At 58.7% G+C, this 16,808-nt stretch overlaps 2 protein-coding genes across 3 annotated transcripts; one reads left to right on the forward strand and one right to left on the reverse strand.

Annotated features, from left to right (window-relative positions):
- Positions 1 to 887: 887 nt before the first annotated feature.
- Positions 888 to 6,442, reverse strand: COX4I1 (cytochrome c oxidase subunit 4I1). 2 transcript variants are annotated; one of them, XM_084257755.1, is made up of 5 exons: positions 6,407 to 6,442; positions 4,719 to 4,792; positions 2,520 to 2,687; positions 1,862 to 1,993; positions 888 to 1,134 (listed from the first exon to the last, which is right to left on the reverse strand). In XM_084257755.1, the coding sequence occupies exons 2-5, from the start codon at positions 4,789 to 4,791 to the stop codon at positions 998 to 1,000; spliced, it is 510 nt and encodes a 169-aa protein (XP_084113881.1). In that variant the 5' UTR covers position 4,792; positions 6,407 to 6,442; the 3' UTR covers positions 888 to 997. The 2 variants fall into 2 exon arrangements, with proteins under 2 accessions (XP_084113881.1, XP_084113882.1); XM_084257756.1 differs by having other exon boundaries at positions 6,389 to 6,428.
- Positions 6,443 to 6,844: 402 nt separating this feature from the next.
- On the forward strand, positions 6,845 to 16,518 carry EMC8 (ER membrane protein complex subunit 8; the record flags this gene model as incomplete). Its single annotated transcript, XM_084257754.1, has 5 exons — positions 6,845 to 7,075; positions 14,443 to 14,519; positions 14,955 to 15,024; positions 15,548 to 15,642; positions 16,081 to 16,518. 5 exons carry the CDS (start codon positions 6,845 to 6,847, stop codon positions 16,238 to 16,240), a joined length of 633 nt encoding a protein of 210 aa, XP_084113880.1. The 3' UTR covers positions 16,241 to 16,518.
- Positions 16,519 to 16,808: the final 290 nt, after the last annotated feature.

A 16,808-nucleotide genomic window follows, 5' to 3' on the forward strand; every position in this document is an offset into this window, starting at 1 on the left:
AGCAGGTAGGAAACCAAAAGGACGCAGACAGGGAATAGGGAGCCAACAGGAAGCGCGCCTTTCTCCTCCAGTCTTTGGGCTTCCCGAGGGTCCCCAGCAGCAGAGGCTAAGCCAGGCAGCCAAGCCGAAATAGTCTGCAGCAACCAGCAGCCGAGCCCGGAGAGGGGCTGAAGCGGAGGTAGGCCGCCTCGCGGTCACGGTCCATCTCGCAGGCCTGGACGACCCTGCCCGCTCCACTCCTCGGCTGCGAGCTTCCACAGCACGACGCTGCACCTCCCCCCAACCAAGATGGAAACATCACACCAAGGAAGAGGTCCCCACAGTCATATAGACAGCCTGCACCCCTCAAACTCAGCCACGGGACCACTGAGTGTTGTCACCTATGGGCTAGACTGTCAAGCTAACCTCCAGCCAAGGAAGGCCTGGCCTAGGTGTGTGTCTCGTACATGTCTCACCGACAGTCAGACACAGGTCAGAAGAGCCAGGTGATGGGCCCAAGTGACCCTGGGCCAGATCAGGAACCTCCACTCCACCAAGGAGTCCACCTGGGAAGGAGCTAGAAATGGCATCACCTGGTGGGAGGTACGCTGGCAGCTGCAGCCAGGACCACGCAGGAACTCACAGCCAGGCAAGCTAGTGCCGGCATCGGCCACCCTGTTCTCTTGAGTTAAAAAGGCTGAGGAGCAGAGCAGGCCCCAAGCTGACCTTGAGACCCACACCTGGCACTGAAACCTCAGCAGAAGTCAGAGCTCTGCCAACCCACTGCAAGCAGTGCTGACCACCTCAAGGGGTAGGCCAGACCCAGAAGACCTGAGGGCACCTGGGAGAAACCTACTGTTTCAAACAGACGTTTCTTTGAGCTAGCAAAAGAGGAGGCCACACGGATGTCACATAAACTGTTTCTTTATTAGCATGGGTGCTGTGACACACGACTCCCGGTGACAGGCCGAGCTGCACGGGGCAGGAGAGGCTGGGGTTCAGAGGCGGAGCAGAGATCTTATTTCTTCCACTCGTTCTTGTCGTAGTCCCACTTGGCAGAGAAGCCCTGGACTGGGCTAACCTTCATGTCCAGCATCCGCTTGGTCTGCATGGCCACCCAGTCCTGGTCGAAGGTATGCGGGACAGGGCCATACACTGCGGAGCAAAACAACGCCGCGAGGCGGCCCTGGGCTGAGAAGTCGTTTCTGGCCCAGTGCAGTGCAGCAGGCCCGCCGTCACCTGCTACCCGCCAGCCCCACACCGACCCACTGATCCCGGATGCTGGGCACCAACAACTCTCGCTATCTCCAAACTAGTCCTTCACTTGTAAAAGCGAGCAAAAGCCCAAGCCAAAAGCAAAGTCTCTGCACCAGCAAAGTCTTTTCAGGCTGGCGCAGAGCCCAGGCAAGGGCCAAAGGACCGGGGCTGTTCCTGCCCACGTCCACGCGAGCACAGGACATCACCTACTCAGGGATCGTGCCCACTGTGCCTGGACAGGAGAACCAGAAAGACAGCTGGAATGAGCGGGCAGCCCAGCACGAATGCAGAAACGTTCGGTCTGGAGACCCAGACCTGCATGGAGATGCAGCCCCCACACGGCGGCGACGGCCCAGGTGAGGCAGAGCCATCAAGCCTGCTGAGAGCTGAGAGGCAAAGCGCGTGGAGATGTGGGGCCAAACAAGAGTACGGAAGCCCCGCAAGCCAGCGCAGCCCACAGGGACTAGGCCAGACTCTACTGTAAGGCTCTGGGTTAGCACGAGCCAGCTCCCCAGGCCTTGCCAGCAAGGCAGGCCCCACCCCCGCTGCGCTGGAGCTGTCTGTGTGCTAAGGGCGTTCCCCCCAGCCCCCGCTAGGACGCTCCGCCCATCTCCCCTCCACTCACCATAGCGCTTCTCCCAGATCAGGATGAGGGCAGTGAAGCCAAGGAAGAACATGGCAGCACCCACGACCGTCTTCCACTCATTGGTGCCCCTGTTCATCTCAGCAAAGCTCTCATTGAACTTAATGCGATACACTGGGGACAAAAGGAAGGGCCGCTTGCAGGCACGAACCGTCTGCGGCACTCGACCATTCCCACCACAACCACAGCCAGGAGCCAAGGGGCTCGGCCAAAGCCAGGCCTGGCGCATGTGCGCGGGCACCAACCGAGGGGCAGAGAGGGAAGAAGGCTCCCGGCACTCGCCTTGGGTGGGAGAAAACAGCGAGCTGCTTCCTCCTTGACAGCCCAAGGTCTCTTTAACAAGGACTTCCGGCCCCGCTTTCCTACCCAGTAGTGTCCCGCCGACCGTCCGTACAGGCCCCTGCCCCGCAGCAGAGGAAGCAGGCGGCACCCACACGTTCCTCGCAGGGCGGGCTGGGGTCCCCTAAACTCACAGGGGCCCACGCAGAGGCCCAGCCAGCAGGGGGAGCACAGAAACACAACACCCCAACCTCCCTGGGTGCCGGCCTTAGACAGAGCCTGAGCTCAGCGCCCCGGACCAGCAGGAATTCTCCCGCTCCCCAGGGATGCTGAGGGGCCCGGACTTGCCCGCAATACCCACATTCCACCTTCTCATCGAGGGACAGGGAGCTCCAGGCGGCCTTCTCCTTCTCCTTCAAGGCCTTCTGGCTGGCGGACAGGTTCTTGACGTGGGCCACGTCAGGCAGGGGGTAGTCACGCCGATCCACGTAAGTGGGGAGCGCATAGTCCTCACTCTTCACAACACTCCCTAAGACACAGGGGACAGGCGTTTGAAAGTCACAAAGATCCAGAGGTGCAAACAAGGCAGTGCTTCTAGAAACCAAAATGAACACATGCGCAAACCCCAAAAACTTGTCACTCCAGGGGGCCAACGCCACTGCTGCGGACGGCAGAACAGGCGCACCCCAAGGGCCGTGGCAAGGACGGCGGCAGACGCTCAGCAGCACTCCTTGGAGCAAAAATGAAGCCCTGGCAGGAGCCAGCAGGCAGCTTCCTGCAGAGAGTACACGGGCTCAGGGCCATGCCCGGGCTGGAGGCGAGACTAAATGAAGGTCCTTCAGCAAGTGACTCAGAGTAATGAAGAAGGACAACTTAAAACCTAAAGAAACAAGTTCAAAGTCCAGAAACACAGACGTGTGAAAACATGGCCCCTGCGGCTACTTCTTCCAGCCAAGAAAGCAGAGCAGGAACCGGTGTCACTGTGGCCGTCACCATGGCCCACGCGCCAGCCCTGAGGAAGGCATGGCGTGGAGCCACGCCCTCCCCTGCTCCCCACTGTTTGCCAGCACCTCCTCCATGCCGAGCACGGCTGGACACAATCAGGATCACGGGGAGCAGAGGCCTGACTGCTGGCACTTACACTCTAGAGGTGGGACACAATAAACAGATGTGCAAACCCCAGAGCCCGTCAGGAGACAGCGCACTGACACGGGGAAACACAGAGGCGGGGCCGGGGGCGGCTCCGACAGCGACGGGGCGGGCGTGTGCACGAGTCCAGGGCAGCGCCGAGTAATTCCAGCTTACAATTTCATGTCAATAGTCTTGACATCTGCACATGCACGTACACTGACATACGTGACACTAAACACAAAACTCCTGGCGAAATGAACCCAAGTTATCAGCAGAAAGAAATGAAACTATGGTTTCTGGTCAGAGGAGAAATGGAGGCCTGAAAACGAGCGCGCCTGCACATCACCCCAGCAAACGGGAGAAGCGCAGACACGAAGCAAGGAACGAGTATCTTAATCTTCAGCTAAGGTTTCCCGCTGTTTACAGCTGTCTTCTTCAGTCTATCCAACACGTGCAAGAATGCTTTACGCTCCAAAGCCGTCTGGAGCTCTGAAGTCCCACATAAACGTTTCGCCTTCGTTCGCTTCATCCCAGTGATTGGAACCTCTCGACTCATAGGAACAACAGGGGCGTAAAGACGAAAGCTTAAGCAAAGTGGCGGTTCCTTACATGACTGTGCCAGGCAAAGGTCTAGCAAGCTTATCAATGGACAGTCTGCCTTATCCCCACAGGACTGAGAGAATGACTAAAACTGTTTCCCAATTTTGAAATTTGAAGATTCTATTAAAGGATGAATGTACTACAAAGAATGATTGTACTGAAAATTCTTACCAGAGCAGCCTTAAAAAAAAAAAAAAAAAGCCTTCCAACGATGTGAAACTGAGTTCACAAGAATTATGTAAACTAGAGTAAAATGGGTGATAAAAATGCTATAAACTTGACTGTGGCAATGCTGGCACAGCTCTGGGAATAGACTAAAACCACCTGGGCTGAGTGTGTGATGAGAATGCTGTCTCAATAAAGTCGTTCCAAAGATGTCAGTGCTTACAAGTTGGCCCACTCTAAGGACAGACTGGCAAATTCTAGAACAACAACAGGCAATTTGTGATCAGGGCTGCCAGGGTTCTTCAGCACTTGGGACTTGGTGCCCCAGCAAATGGGGAATAAAGATTAAGAAAGCAAACATTGCTTTTTTTTTTTTTTTTAAAGGGAAGGGGTTTGGGGGGCCACTGGGGAGGGGGAGGCATTAAAGTCAGGTATGATGGAGAGGACCTCTCGAAAGGGTGAAAATCAAACCTGAAAAAATGGGCAGCGAACAGGAAAGGGAGGAAATATCAGCATAAGCAAAGGTCCTGACCCATATTCACCAAGTCTTTAATCACCCATATTCACATATACACCCCCTCAAGTATTTGTATCTCCGGATAGTGTCTGAAACTCCAGCACAGAGCGGGAAAGCCTGCTGAGAAGCAAGGACAGCTTCACTTACCGTGTGCGCGGGCACACACCGAGGTGGAGATGGCTCGCTTGCCAATCAGGCTCAGTACTCTGGTGGCCAACATTCTGAAAGACACAACGGGACGCCTTCTCTGTGAACCAGAGCAAACGCCAAGCAGCAACGACTCTTCTTTCAACCCACTGCATTCAGGAAGGCAGCGCCATTCTCTTGTTCTCTGTTCCCCAACATAAACGATCCCCTCTTCAGGATGGACTCTGAATTCGCAAAATCTAGGACAAGGTTTTTCTTAGCAGAGCGTTTTTGTGGACCCTTCATTATAAACCAAGAGGGGTGAGATATGCAGGTGTCCAGCAATTAGAAACCCTGTCGTCTTTAAAAATGGGGGTGGCAAAGGACACAGACATATCAATTCCAAAGAGCACCTGCACCCCTATGTTTACAGCAGCACTGTTGACAATAGCTGAGTTATGGAAACAACCCAAATGCCCAAAAATAGACTGGATCAAGATGTGGTCCATATACACCATGGAATATTACTCAGCATTCAAAAAAGATAAACACATGCCAATTGCAGCAACATGGATGGCGCTGGAAGGGATCATGCTCAGCGAAATAAGCCAAAAAGAAAAAGAAAAATACCCGATGGTCTCACTCATAGCAGGAATCTAGAAAACTTAAATAAGGAAAATGAATAACTGTAAGAAAGTGAAAATCAAAATCAACAAAAAACTATGAACCAGAGACACTCGTTGGGGGGGTGGGGAGGCGGGAGGGGAGGGATTGGGGTCAGAATGGGGGGGTTGAAATTGTATGGGGAATATAAAAATAAAATTTATTATTTAAAAAAAATAAAAATGGGGGTGGGGGGATGAATCAGGAGACTGCAGCAAAGCTGTCTGCGGCGCGATGGGCTCTCCGTGGGCGGGGACGGGTGGAGGAAGGAAACAGCTCGCAGGGGCTGGCCAGGCACCGCCTTCGACCTGGTATTTGTTCGAAAACCTAACGTGTGCAGGGGCGGGAAGGGAAGCCAAGGCAGGAGGGCGGCACCCTCGGCTGGTCGGCTGGTCCTCTTGAAACCCCAGGACGAGGGATGACCTCGAGGACCCGCCCGGATTTGGGCCCGCGGCGCGGCCCACGCCTCTGTGAAAAGCGGGCCTGCGGGGCTACTGTGGGCAAGACGGTTCCGAGGCGCCGGGAGAGCACCCCCTGCACCCCGTCAGGGCAGCAGCCACCGCAGCCCCGCCAGGGCCGGCCGCGCCGCCTCCCCTCCCCTCCCCCGCGGCCCGGCCGGGCGTGGGGCGCGGGTGGGGCTCCCCGAGCCCGTTAGGCCCCGCGGGGAGGGCCCGGGGCGGGGGCCGGGCGGCCCGCAGGGCGAGCTGCGCCTCGGGCCCGCGCCGTCCGTCAGCGGGCGCGCCAAGGTCAGAGGCCCCGCCGGGCCCCGGAGCGCCGCGCGGAGCGGGCCGGCCGCGCCTCACTCTCCCGGGGCGCCCCCGGCCGCGCCCGGCGCCCCCGGCCCGGCCCCGCGCCCCCGCCTCAATGTCACCGGGCCCCAGGCCCCGGCTGCGCCCGGCCGCGCCGGCGCCGGCCCCGAGCTCGCAGCCCGAGCGGCGGCCTCGGCCCCCGCCGCCCCCGGCCCGGCGGCGCGACCCCCCGCCCGCCTCGCCCGCCGACCCCGCCGCCGCCGCCGCCGCCCGCCTCACCTGCCGCGCCCGCCTCACCTGCCGCGCCCGCCGCGACCGCCCTCTACGCCCCGGCTGCCGCGACCGGAAGAGAGCGAGGCCGCGCGCGCAGCCCCACGGGATCGAGGAGGACTCCGCCCCGCGCCCGGCCGCGCGGAGGTCACCGGGCGGAAGCCGGGCGCGTCGCGAACGTCGTAAAAGGCCGCGCCGCGCTGCTTTCCGGCGGGCGCCGCGGGAGCGCCTTCCGGCGGCCCCGGCGGCGCCCGGAGGCCGCGCGACGTGGGCTCGAGGCGGGCGCGTCGGTCTCTCTGCCGGGGGCGCCGCCGAGCCCCGAGCGCGCCAGCCCCGCGGGGGTCTCCGCCGGCCGCGCCGGGCAGCCGCCGCCGCGCCCCCCTCGCCCGCCGCGGCGCCGCGCGGCCGGGCAGCGCACCCAGGCCGAGCCGGCCTGCCGGGGCCCCGGGCCCGCCCGGGCGCAGCATGCCCGGCGTGAAGCTGACCACCCAGGCCTACTGCAAGATGGTGCTGCACGGCGCCAAGTACCCGCACTGCGCCGTCAACGGGCTGCTGGTGGCCGAGAGGCAGAAGCCGCGCAAGGAGCACCTGCCCCTGGGCGGCCCGGGCGCGCACCCCACGCTCTTCGTGGACTGCATCCCGCTCTTCCACGGCACGCTGGCCCTCGCGCCCATGCTGGAGGTGGCGCTCACCCTGGTGAGGGGGCCCGGGGGGGGCTGCGGGGGGCGCCGCCGGCGCCGGCCGTCGCGTCCCGAGAGGCGCTTTGGGCGGCGAGTGACCGTCAGTGCAGCCGAAACGGGGCCCTTAGAAACCAGCCGTGGCGGCGGCGTCACGGCTCGACGGCGCTTCTCGGGGGGCCGGCGGGCGCCCCTTCGCAGAGTCCGCCCCACCCGAGCGGCGTCTGCGCTTCGGGGCCGTGGCTGGGGGTGCCCGGGAACCCCGGGATGGAAACGGGCCTAGAAAGAGCCTTGACGCCGCTGGCCCGGGCGCGCGGGGCTGCTCCCGGGGTCCTGTCTGCAGCGCCCTGGCCGTCAAAGCTGGAGATTCCTGTGAGGCTAGAGAAGGCGGTGTCTGTTTACGGTTCAAGAGAAGTAAATGGGCGTCTAAGTGGTAAATTACTTAGTGGGAGTGAAAAGTTGTCACGTAGTAGAAAGTGGATAAAGAAAAGCAGGGCCGTACCGGGTTGGGCAGAGGAGAGACCATCCAGCGCTCGGGTGAAGTGCCTGTGACGGGGTTGTCAGCAGGTGTTAGAACCTTAGGGAGCCTTAAACTGCCGTCTCAGGCCTGCCCCCTACCTGAGCCGAGGTTAGTTTTCACGTTAAGTATAAACTACACCATGAATAAATATTAGCTGATTCACAAAAAAGTAGTTACGTTTCACGAAGTGTGGGGAGAAAGTCCTCTGTGCCTCCCACCAACTAGAATCCATTTTCTCATTTATCTGTCATGACAACATGAAAATTCATAGTGAGGGGCCTCCCTGTTGGCACATGGGCTCATCCCCGCACTGTGAAGCTGTCCACAGCCACTGCAGCCCGAGTTCGATCCCCGGCCAGGGAGCCGACCCACAGGGCGCAGCAGACCTCTCCTGTCTCCCCACTGCTCCCCTCAGCAGTGGATTTCAGTAGCTCTGCCTGTTCTGCTCCCCACTCTGTCTCTGGGGAGTCCTCTCACCCCCTGCACCTCTGGCCTACACCCCAGCTCTTGTATGCATGAATACATCTTTTTTTAAATAAAGAAAAAGAAAAATTCATAGCAAGCAGGCAGTACCTGAGGGCAGACTGTCCGGCCAATGGGCATATCGGGAGTGGCAGCTAAATCGAGTCATTGTGTGAATGTCTCCGTATCACTGAGCAGGAAATAGGTAAGAAGTCGATGGCATTTATATAGTCAGCCATTTTAGCTCCTGAAGAAACGTGCTGTTGGTATCCCTGCACCACCAGTGTGCGTGTGTTTCAGTGCAAGGCTTTTCAGCTGTCTTAATTAATACCGAGGGAATTGCAGGATGATTGGATTTGTAGAATGTGTTACCTGGCAGGGAATTATTTACCCTTAGCTGCAGGATTATTCAGTTCTCCACTACTGCCAGGCCTGGGCTGCGGGAGGGCATAGCTGCATCAAATACAGCACCTGCTTCGCAGCTGAACTCACACAGGCAGACAAGGACGGTGCCAAAGAGTAAGTGCCATGTTCTAAGCAGGAAGTGGTGAAGAGTCAGAAAAATCAGCCAACCCAGGCTTCAGAGTCAGAGAAGGCGAGCTGCCCAGAGAAGGGGGCATGTACGCGGGCCCAGTGTGCCAGCGGTGGCAGCCCAGGGGCTGGGGCAGAGCACCCAAGGCAGAGGCAGCAGCATGTGCAGGGCCCGGGAGAAAGCCGGAGTATGGATCTGAGGGAGCTTAAGGAGGCTGGGCAGAGAGCTGAACCGTGGACAGATTTCACACAGAGCAGTTTCAGGACCGCCGTAGGACAGAGGGAAGCCTGAGAGGGCTGCACAGGGAGGTGTGTGTCTTGGCGCCACTGCTGTAGCCCGCGGCAAGGAGGAGGCCAGCGGCGGGGCACGCCAGACTAGAGGCTGAGGTGATGGCGACAGTGCAGCGGGGATGCAGGAGAGAACAGTGCGGGGAGGGACAGTCTGCAGGACAGCGTGAGTCAGATGTGGTCACGGGACAAGGAAGCAAGCTGTCGCCTCCACGTGCAACTTAGGCCGGGGAGGGCGGGAGTGTCATTCATTGTGGGACGGTGAAGAGGCCCCGTTAGGAGCTGAGAAGTGGGGCCAGCGCTCAGAAGACTGTGGGACGAACATGTATATCGGGAGCCAGTAGTTCTCAGTCACTCCAGCCAGGAGCGCAGTCACTTCAGGGGCGGACATGGAATGAGGGGTACAGCAGGACCCCCCCCACCCCGGACGCCCGTCTTCTAGGCAGTGGGCGAAACAAGTTGGCAGACCAACCCGGAAGGGCCGGAGAGAGTATGTTCCTTTCAACCCTGGACGTCCTATCAAATGTACCTGCACGTGCCTAAAAGAGCCTCCCTGGGAATTGTCAGACTATTACTAATTCTTCTCATTTTTAAGTAACGTCGACATGAGAGTTGAGGGTTGTAGTCTCGTCTGAGATGTGGATGCACTGCTTGAGGGAATCAGTGCTGACTGCGAGCAGCCTGAGTCACCTCTGTATGACTCTCCCCCAAGAAACAGGGCTGCTGCCCAGCCCCCGGGGAGGGAAGAGGCTTCCTGACTCTGAAGAGCCAAGAGAGCCCACTGCCGCCAACTCCTGAAGAGGTGGAAGGCCTCAGTCCTGCTGGTCTTGCTCCCCGTTCCTTAACACTCACCCGCAGGCCCCTCTCAAGCGGCGGCACTCCCCGCAGCACGCCCCTGTCGTCTCCGAACGCCCCGCTGGCCTGCGAGCGCTTCTTCTCGCACCAGAGCGGCCAGCGTTCTGCTGGACCGGGCCGGGCCGCAGTGCTCTGTGCTGGCTGTCCCCACAGTGACCAGCCTTGGCGCCCGTGCCTCCGTGCCTGGCGGGTGGGAAAGGGATGCGGTGGGCTGCCCACTGACTGACTTTCAGAGAACACTTACGAAGGAAAGTGTGCAGACTGAGTCTCCCCCAATTTTTTTCTTATAATCGCTACTTACATTACTCCGTTACCAACTTGACACCTTTAAACCTGAAGACTGAAAATCTCAGTGTGGGGGGCCCTATTTTATGAGTATATGGAGGGTGTGATTTTAATCAAACATCTAAAACCATAAAGCGATAGCAAAGCCTTGTACACGTGGCTCTTTTCTCTCCGGGGAGTCATTTTGTAACCATTGATGAAGAGTGGGAGGCGGACTCCATGAGGCGGACTCGATAAGCCATCAGGCCTCGGCAGGCCCTTGTGAAAAGCTTTTCCTCATAATTTTCCATTTTTAAAAATATCCTTGCATTTCTGGGTGCTTTTTGTTTTTATTTTAAGTGCTTGTGCCTGTTATCTCACCCTTTGATGTGGGCGGTGACGGAATGATTCCTAATGGTGGGACCCTCCTGCCCGACCTGCTGCTGCTCTAAGCCCTTTCGTTCTTTCCCCTCGCCGTGGCCCCTTGCCTTCTGCTGGGACGGCTTCCTCCCCCGGTGCCTAGTATGAAAGATGCTCTGGAATTCTTTCCGCTGCCTCTCGGTGGAGCCTTGTCTGCTCATCTGCACTGGCTGCTGTGCCCCCGGCCCTGCCTAAGGCCTGCTTCCTCCTCCCTATTGTGTGTCTCCAGACTCTCTGTGCGGAGCCTGGGGGTGGAGCCAGGTCTTGCCCCCAGCCCCCTTCATCCCGTCTTGCTACCTCCAGAGCTCACCTTTCATGGATCCAGTTCCTTTTCATCCTGTACATGAAGCTGCTGACTTAAGAAGGACTTTCTTCTCAGTGAAAATAATGCCCCAAGGCCCACTCGTTGCCTCAGGTGGGGAGGCTCAGGCACAGCCCCTCCCCCAGTCCTTTGGGAGCACCAGTGTGGGAGGTGGGCCCTCCTCAGGGGACTCTCCTGTCAGGCCGCCGCCTTGCCTGCAGCCTGGTTATGGTGGGTCACCCGAGGGAGGCGGAGGCAGGGGCAGTGCCGTGAAAATGATGATGGGCCTTGTGCATGCAAGCGTCAGCAGGTTTGCTGAGAGAAGCTGCTTTGTGCAGAGCCTCGCTGGGAGCAAATGGGCTGACCCCTGCACCGCCTTCCCTGCGAGTCTCCGGAGCGGAGGAGCCTGGAGCAGTGTTGAACAGAGGACGGCGGAAGCGTTCGCCTTTCCAGAGGGAAGGGCAGAGGGACGGCCTGAGAAAATGCAGAATTTGGACGCTGTGGTCATCACTAGCCTTTGCCTTCAGGTGTCAGCGGGCCGGGCGGGCGTCCCGGCGGCAGGCAAGGGGAGCCGAGCAGGCTCCCGCGCGAGGACACACAGCCTCTCGCGCCTCTCCTGCCCGCGGCCCGCGGCCCGCACCGGACAGGCCGCCTCTCCCATCTCTGGCTTTTCCTCGGCGGGCCGTCATGTTCCCGGGAAGGTGCTGGAGCCCCTCCAGCCCTGCCCTGCCCCGGCCCGCCCTGCCCACACCGCCCAGGCTGCGCGCCCCTGCCGGGGACCGCTGCCGTTCCTGCGGCCGTCCCGGAAAACGCCCTCCCGGTCAAGCCGTTCGCGGGCCGCTGTGGCTCTGGCGGCTGCCGCAGGCCCGTCATCAGCCCGTCGTGGCGGCCGTCCAGTTAGCCTGACGGTTCTCCTTTGCCCGGTTCGTTATTACTCAGTTCACCGGTCGTTTCCATGTCTCGTACCTGGGCAGTCGTGGCGTCCTCCGTGCGCAGCCTGCGCGCCCCCGGCCGGCGCCCTCCCCCTCGCCTGCCCCCCACCCCATGCAGTCTGGTTTCCAGGGTCCGCTCCGTCGCGTCTTTAAGAACTGGTTTTGTGTTTTGCCAGCGAATGTTTTTTGGTGATTTATATTCCTCAGAGCAGTGACGCCTGCCGCTGTCTTTCGCCTTCTGACTGACTTAGCACCAGCACCTCAGGGTCCGTCCCGTTAGTGCCAGAGGTCGCTGCCCCGTCTCTTGGCTGGCTGACAGCGCTGCGCTGGGCATAGACTCCGCGGTGTCTCTCGCCAGTCCCCGACGGGCACTTAGTTGGCTCCATGCCTTGGCCACCGTGGGCAGTGCTGCTGTGAGCCCAGGCGTGCGTGGGCCTTCGTGTGGGTGTTCTCACATTCTTGAGGTACATACCTCGCAGAGGTGTTGCTGGATCGTAAGGAATTTCTTTCTCTACCCGCCGGCCCCCCAGATACCTCCGTAGAGACTGCGCCAGATTGTGTGTTCCCGCCAACAGCGGAAGACGCCTCCTTTTTCTCCACGCCCTTGCCAACGCTGGTAGTTCCCGGTCTGTGTACTATGGGTCATTGTCACAGGGGTGAGGGGGTGTCTCCTTGTGGTTTTGATTTGCGTTTCTCTTGTAATAAGCGATGTCAAACGATATTTTCTGTGCCTTTTGGCCATCTGAATGTCTTCTTTAGAGAAAAGTGTCTTTAGGTCTTTGCACAATTTTTATTGGCTTGTACTTGCTGGGTTGCATAAGGACGTCATGTATTTTGGAAATGAACCTCTTATCAGATGTGTGCTGTGACCCGGTTTGCTTTCGGGGCAGCCTCTGCAAAGAGTTCTAGAAGTTTAAGTTCATGACATTATTTTTCCTGTGGAACTTGGCTAGGCTCTCGGGGTTTTTTACGTAGCCACGCCCTCACCAGGGCAGCTATCAGTCAAGGTGTGCGTGGTGTTTGCCGCCAGCATCATCCCCCTGCCAGGTGCTTTCTGAGCTTCCTCCGGCAGGTGGGAAGCAGCACGAGTGTTGGCTGTCTTGCCTTTAGCCCAGGAACAGCGTGTGGGAGTGTCTAGACAGCTGCTCGGGGCGCTCTGGTGTTGGCAGCGGCAAATAATGATCCTCATAGTAAACATAGCTGTAGTACCCAAAAAATGACCCCTCTACCCTACCCCCAAAGGTCCCCAGAACCCATGAATATGTTATTTTACGTGGCCAAAGAGACTTAATTAAGTTAATTCTTAAGAATCTTGAGGTGTGAGGTGGCCTGGACAGTCCAGTGGGCACAGTGTAGTCCCATGGAGGCAGGAGACTGAGGGACCAGTGAGGCTGCAGAAGCAGAAGGCAGAGTGATGCAGCCACAGACCGAGGAATAGGGGCCACCGCTCGACGCTGGAAAGGCCAGGGAGGGCCTCTCCCCTAGAGTCTCCAGGAGTCAGCCCTGCCGACCCGCTCGTACCTCTGTATAAGGAAACCAGGGGAGACCCCTCTAGTCCCGACTCTGGAGACAGGTCAGCCCACATCAGAGAGCCAGGAAAGGGACCGGGGGAGGGGGGACCCACTCTGCGGGAAGACGCACTTTAAGGTCGTCCTTCGAGCATCAGCAGCTCTGGAGTGAGGTGTGGCAAAGAGACAGTGAGAGACCCACTATAAACACTCGGAGCCGCGGTCCTCATCTTTTGGGGATGACCGGAACAGCTAATTGGTTCAGCGAGCCTTGATTTTGACCCACTGGTGACCTGTGAGCTCTTAGGCGGCCAGGATTATCATGCTGACCCTCGGGAGTCAGGGAGCCGTGGACCGTGGGGCCTGCTTTTAGTCTTTGAGGACATTGTCAGAGACCAGACCAGACGTCCAGAAAAAGAGCAACAGGGATTTGCGGGGGGAGACACTTTTAACCAGTTAATTCACTGTGAAAAAATTGAGAATCAATTTTGTTTCCTCTTTGGCCAACTGAGAATAGAATTTATTGCAGTGTATTAAAATTCCATTATGGCAAGGCAGTTAGGATGACCTTTTGCTGTTTTTAATAACGTCATTAGACCCGCGGGAAGGTAAATGGGATGAGAGAAAAGTTGCATTATAAAACCAAGCAATTTCCAGGTCGGGCCACCCTGTTCCCATTTAAAGGTAGCGCACAGGGACTCCAGAGAGGCCAGGTGGGTGCACGCACCTGAGAGCCCACATCCCTGCGTGAGGAGTGTCGCGGTAGCTCCTGGGCACACTGAATATGGAAATGCACTATAACAGACCTGGTTTTACAAGAGATTTAAAATCCCAAACAGCCGTGCTGCTCCCTGTCTGCCTGTGCACTGCCCCTGAGCTCCAGACCCGGCTCGCTTAGGACTGACGTTGCACGCCCTAGGGCTGTGGGGGCGCCGGATGCCCTGGTTCTTTCTGTTGGCAGGGAAGGGGAGAGGAGGTCATTTCCCTCCGGCCATTCTCGAGGCTCTGCCCATTCGGCAGATGTGCACACTGAGCCTCCGCAAGACAAGGGGAGGTGGTCGCTCCCGAAGGACACCCCATCCCAGCGAGGATGAGGCCCAGGCCTGTCTCGTCGGTGCGCTCTGTCTCGTTGGCAGCAAGTTGTGAGCGCCTGTTGTATCTCGTGGCCTTTCTTCGGGGAGATGGATACACAGACTGTAGCGTATCTCGTCCCAACTTTGGGCCCTGGGGGTCTCCTGTGTTTATTGCAACCCGATACTTAAGAGAAAATCACTCATCTTTACCCAATTTTTGTTCCTTTTTCAGATTGACTCATGGTGCAAAGACAATAGCTACGTGATTGCTGGCTATTATCAAGCTAATGAACGAGTCAAGGATGCCAGGTATGCCGTGCCACACCTCTGGGCTGAAGGAATGGCCACATGATAGGCTGACTTTCCAGCTGTCTTGCGGTGGGCAGAGTCCCTTTGCTGGCAGGCAGAGGGAGCCAGTGAGCTGCGGAGGCAACCAGAGCTCGGCGGGTGGCACCTGCCCCTGTCGTGGTGGCCTGCTGCACCGGGGCCTGAGAGCCTTTCTGTTCAGGGACGCCCCGGGTGGAACAAGGCGAGGGCCTGTTCAGTGCCGCCCACCTGGCATGATGCTCCCCACTGCCGTCCCTCTCTGCGGCGTAAGTCCTAGAGGAAGGACACAGTCGCCAAGGGCTGGGGCAGGCATGCTCAGTCTGCTGTCATTGCTCGCTAACTCTGGGCGGCGCCAGCTGTGCCTGAGGTAAATGATCTTGAATGGCCTTTGATGAACCTCTGGTCCTTCTTCTGCAGCCCAAACCAGGTTGCAGAAAAGGTGGCTTCCAGGATCGCCGAGGGCTTCAGCGACACGGCGCTTATCATGGTAAGTGCCCCGGGACAAGCTCTCCTAGTCCTCTTGCTCCCTGGAACTCTGCTGTGCTTGTGGCATCCTTCTGCGGCGCCCTCAGGCCCTCGCCGCCTGTTGCATGCCTCTCCCCGTGGGACATGATGCTGTGGTGTTGGGCCACGGGGCGAGGCATGCAGCAGCCACACAGGTGGTCGGGGAGGACATTGGAGTTCAGGTTCTCTGAGGTGTGCCCAAGAGTGAGAGCACCGAGCTGGAGCAGCAGGCATAGCCTGTGGGAGGGATGGCAGAGGGGTGGCACTGCCGGTCTCAGTGCAGACACAGCTCTGATGGGGATGCAAGCACCCCTCTTCTGCAGAAAACAGTGAAGCACCCAGGGTTTCTCCTGCAGAGCAGCCTGCTTGCCTCAGGCTGCACCCAGGCGTGGCCCACAATAGGGCAGCCCTCTGCTAGGGCCCGAGGAGGTGCCTGAGGACTCCAGAAAGGTGCCAGCCATGGTGTCGGGACGCCCCGTCATGCGCGCCCTTTGTCTCGTGCGCAGGTAGACAACACCAAGTTCACGATGGACTGCGTAGTGCCCACCATCCATGTGTACGAGCACCATGAAAACAAGTGGCGGTGCAGAGACCCACACTAGTGAGTGCTGTGTGCTCGGGCATGTGCGCTGGGCGGCCGGCCCCTGCCCCACAGAGGGCCACCCTCACCTGTGCTTTCAGGCTTGCATGCGTGCCGGGGGACCTTTGAAACCGTGCGTGTCCCTTGCCTCCCAGAGGACTCCCTGAAGACTGAGGCCCGGGGGTCTCCCACTTTTGACCCCAAGGCCCCTTTCCCACGCTGAACCCCCTTTCCAGGTGTTTGGTTTATTTGCAAACACGCCAAAGCCATCAGGCCCCGCCTCCAGCCTTTCCGGTCTCCTCAGAGTATGCCCTTTTAACCGCGCCTGACGGTCTCTGGCCAGCACCGCGTGCTGGTGTCCCTGACCTGCCTTCATACCACGCTGCACGCACCGGGCTCTGGGCTCTGTGCACACTTAACGTGCGGTTGTTAAGGCTGATCTCTCCTGTTTTGCTCTAGTGATTACTGTGAAGACTGGCCAGAGGCCCAGAGGATCTCAGCGTCTCTCCTGGACAGCCGGTCCTACGAGACCCTCGTGGACTTCGATAACCACCTGGATGACATTCGCAATGACTGGACAAACCCAGAGATCAATAAGGCGGTTCTGCACCTGTGTTAGGGCGGGTGGCGTGCTGGCCTCCGGGCATTCCACTGCGATGAAGAAGAAAAGCTATTTTTAAGTGTAAATTAAATCTCTCATAGCCTGTGTGGAGAGCTGCCAGTTTTCAGAAGTGGTGTGTGCCTTGACAGAGGGCCGCGTGTCCCGTCGCTGGCCCTTCTGCATCTCCAGGAGAGGCCCGGCCAGCTCTGTGGAGCCCCTCCCAGTTGTACGTGGCTGTGATCCTGCAAACGAACGCGGTTGCTGCTTGTCCGAGATTGTTCCTATTAAACAGTTTTAACTAACCTTTTATAATCTGGAGAGAATACTTTTTAAGGCTTATAAACTATCCTTTTCAAAAAGCAAAACCATCTCTGAGCCCGAACGCGAGTGTGGTGAGCCTTCCTCCCGCTCGAGCTCGTGTGGCGCGCCCGGGACGGGGCAGGGCCCTGTCTGAAGGCCGCTGCCGGCGCGGTAGGAGCTGAGGCTCGGAAGAGCAGCTGGCACGCAGGGGAGCGCTGCGCTGTGCCGGGAAACCGCCGTCGCTGGGGCAGAAACAGCCTCACAGGCGATGGCAGCCTGAGCCCAG

Source organism: Talpa europaea (assembly GCF_964194135.1).
Source record: "Talpa europaea genome assembly, chromosome: 16".
NCBI classification, from domain to species: domain Eukaryota; kingdom Metazoa; phylum Chordata; class Mammalia; order Eulipotyphla; family Talpidae; genus Talpa; species Talpa europaea.

Bases quoted from the DNA above. Each gene is read 5' to 3' on its own strand.
- COX4I1 (XM_084257755.1), bottom strand. From the start codon at position 4,791: ATGTTGGCCACCAGAGTACTGAGCCTGATTGGCAAGCGAGCCATCTCC. The intron at 2,688-4,718 runs GTAAGTGAAGCT...CCTGTGTCTTAG, and splicing joins GGTGTGTGCCCGCGCACACG to GGAGTGTTGTGAAGAGTGAG. The intron at 1,135-1,861 runs GTGAGTGGAGGG...TTTGCTCCGCAG, and splicing joins GATCTGGGAGAAGCGCTATG to TGTATGGCCCTGTCCCGCAT.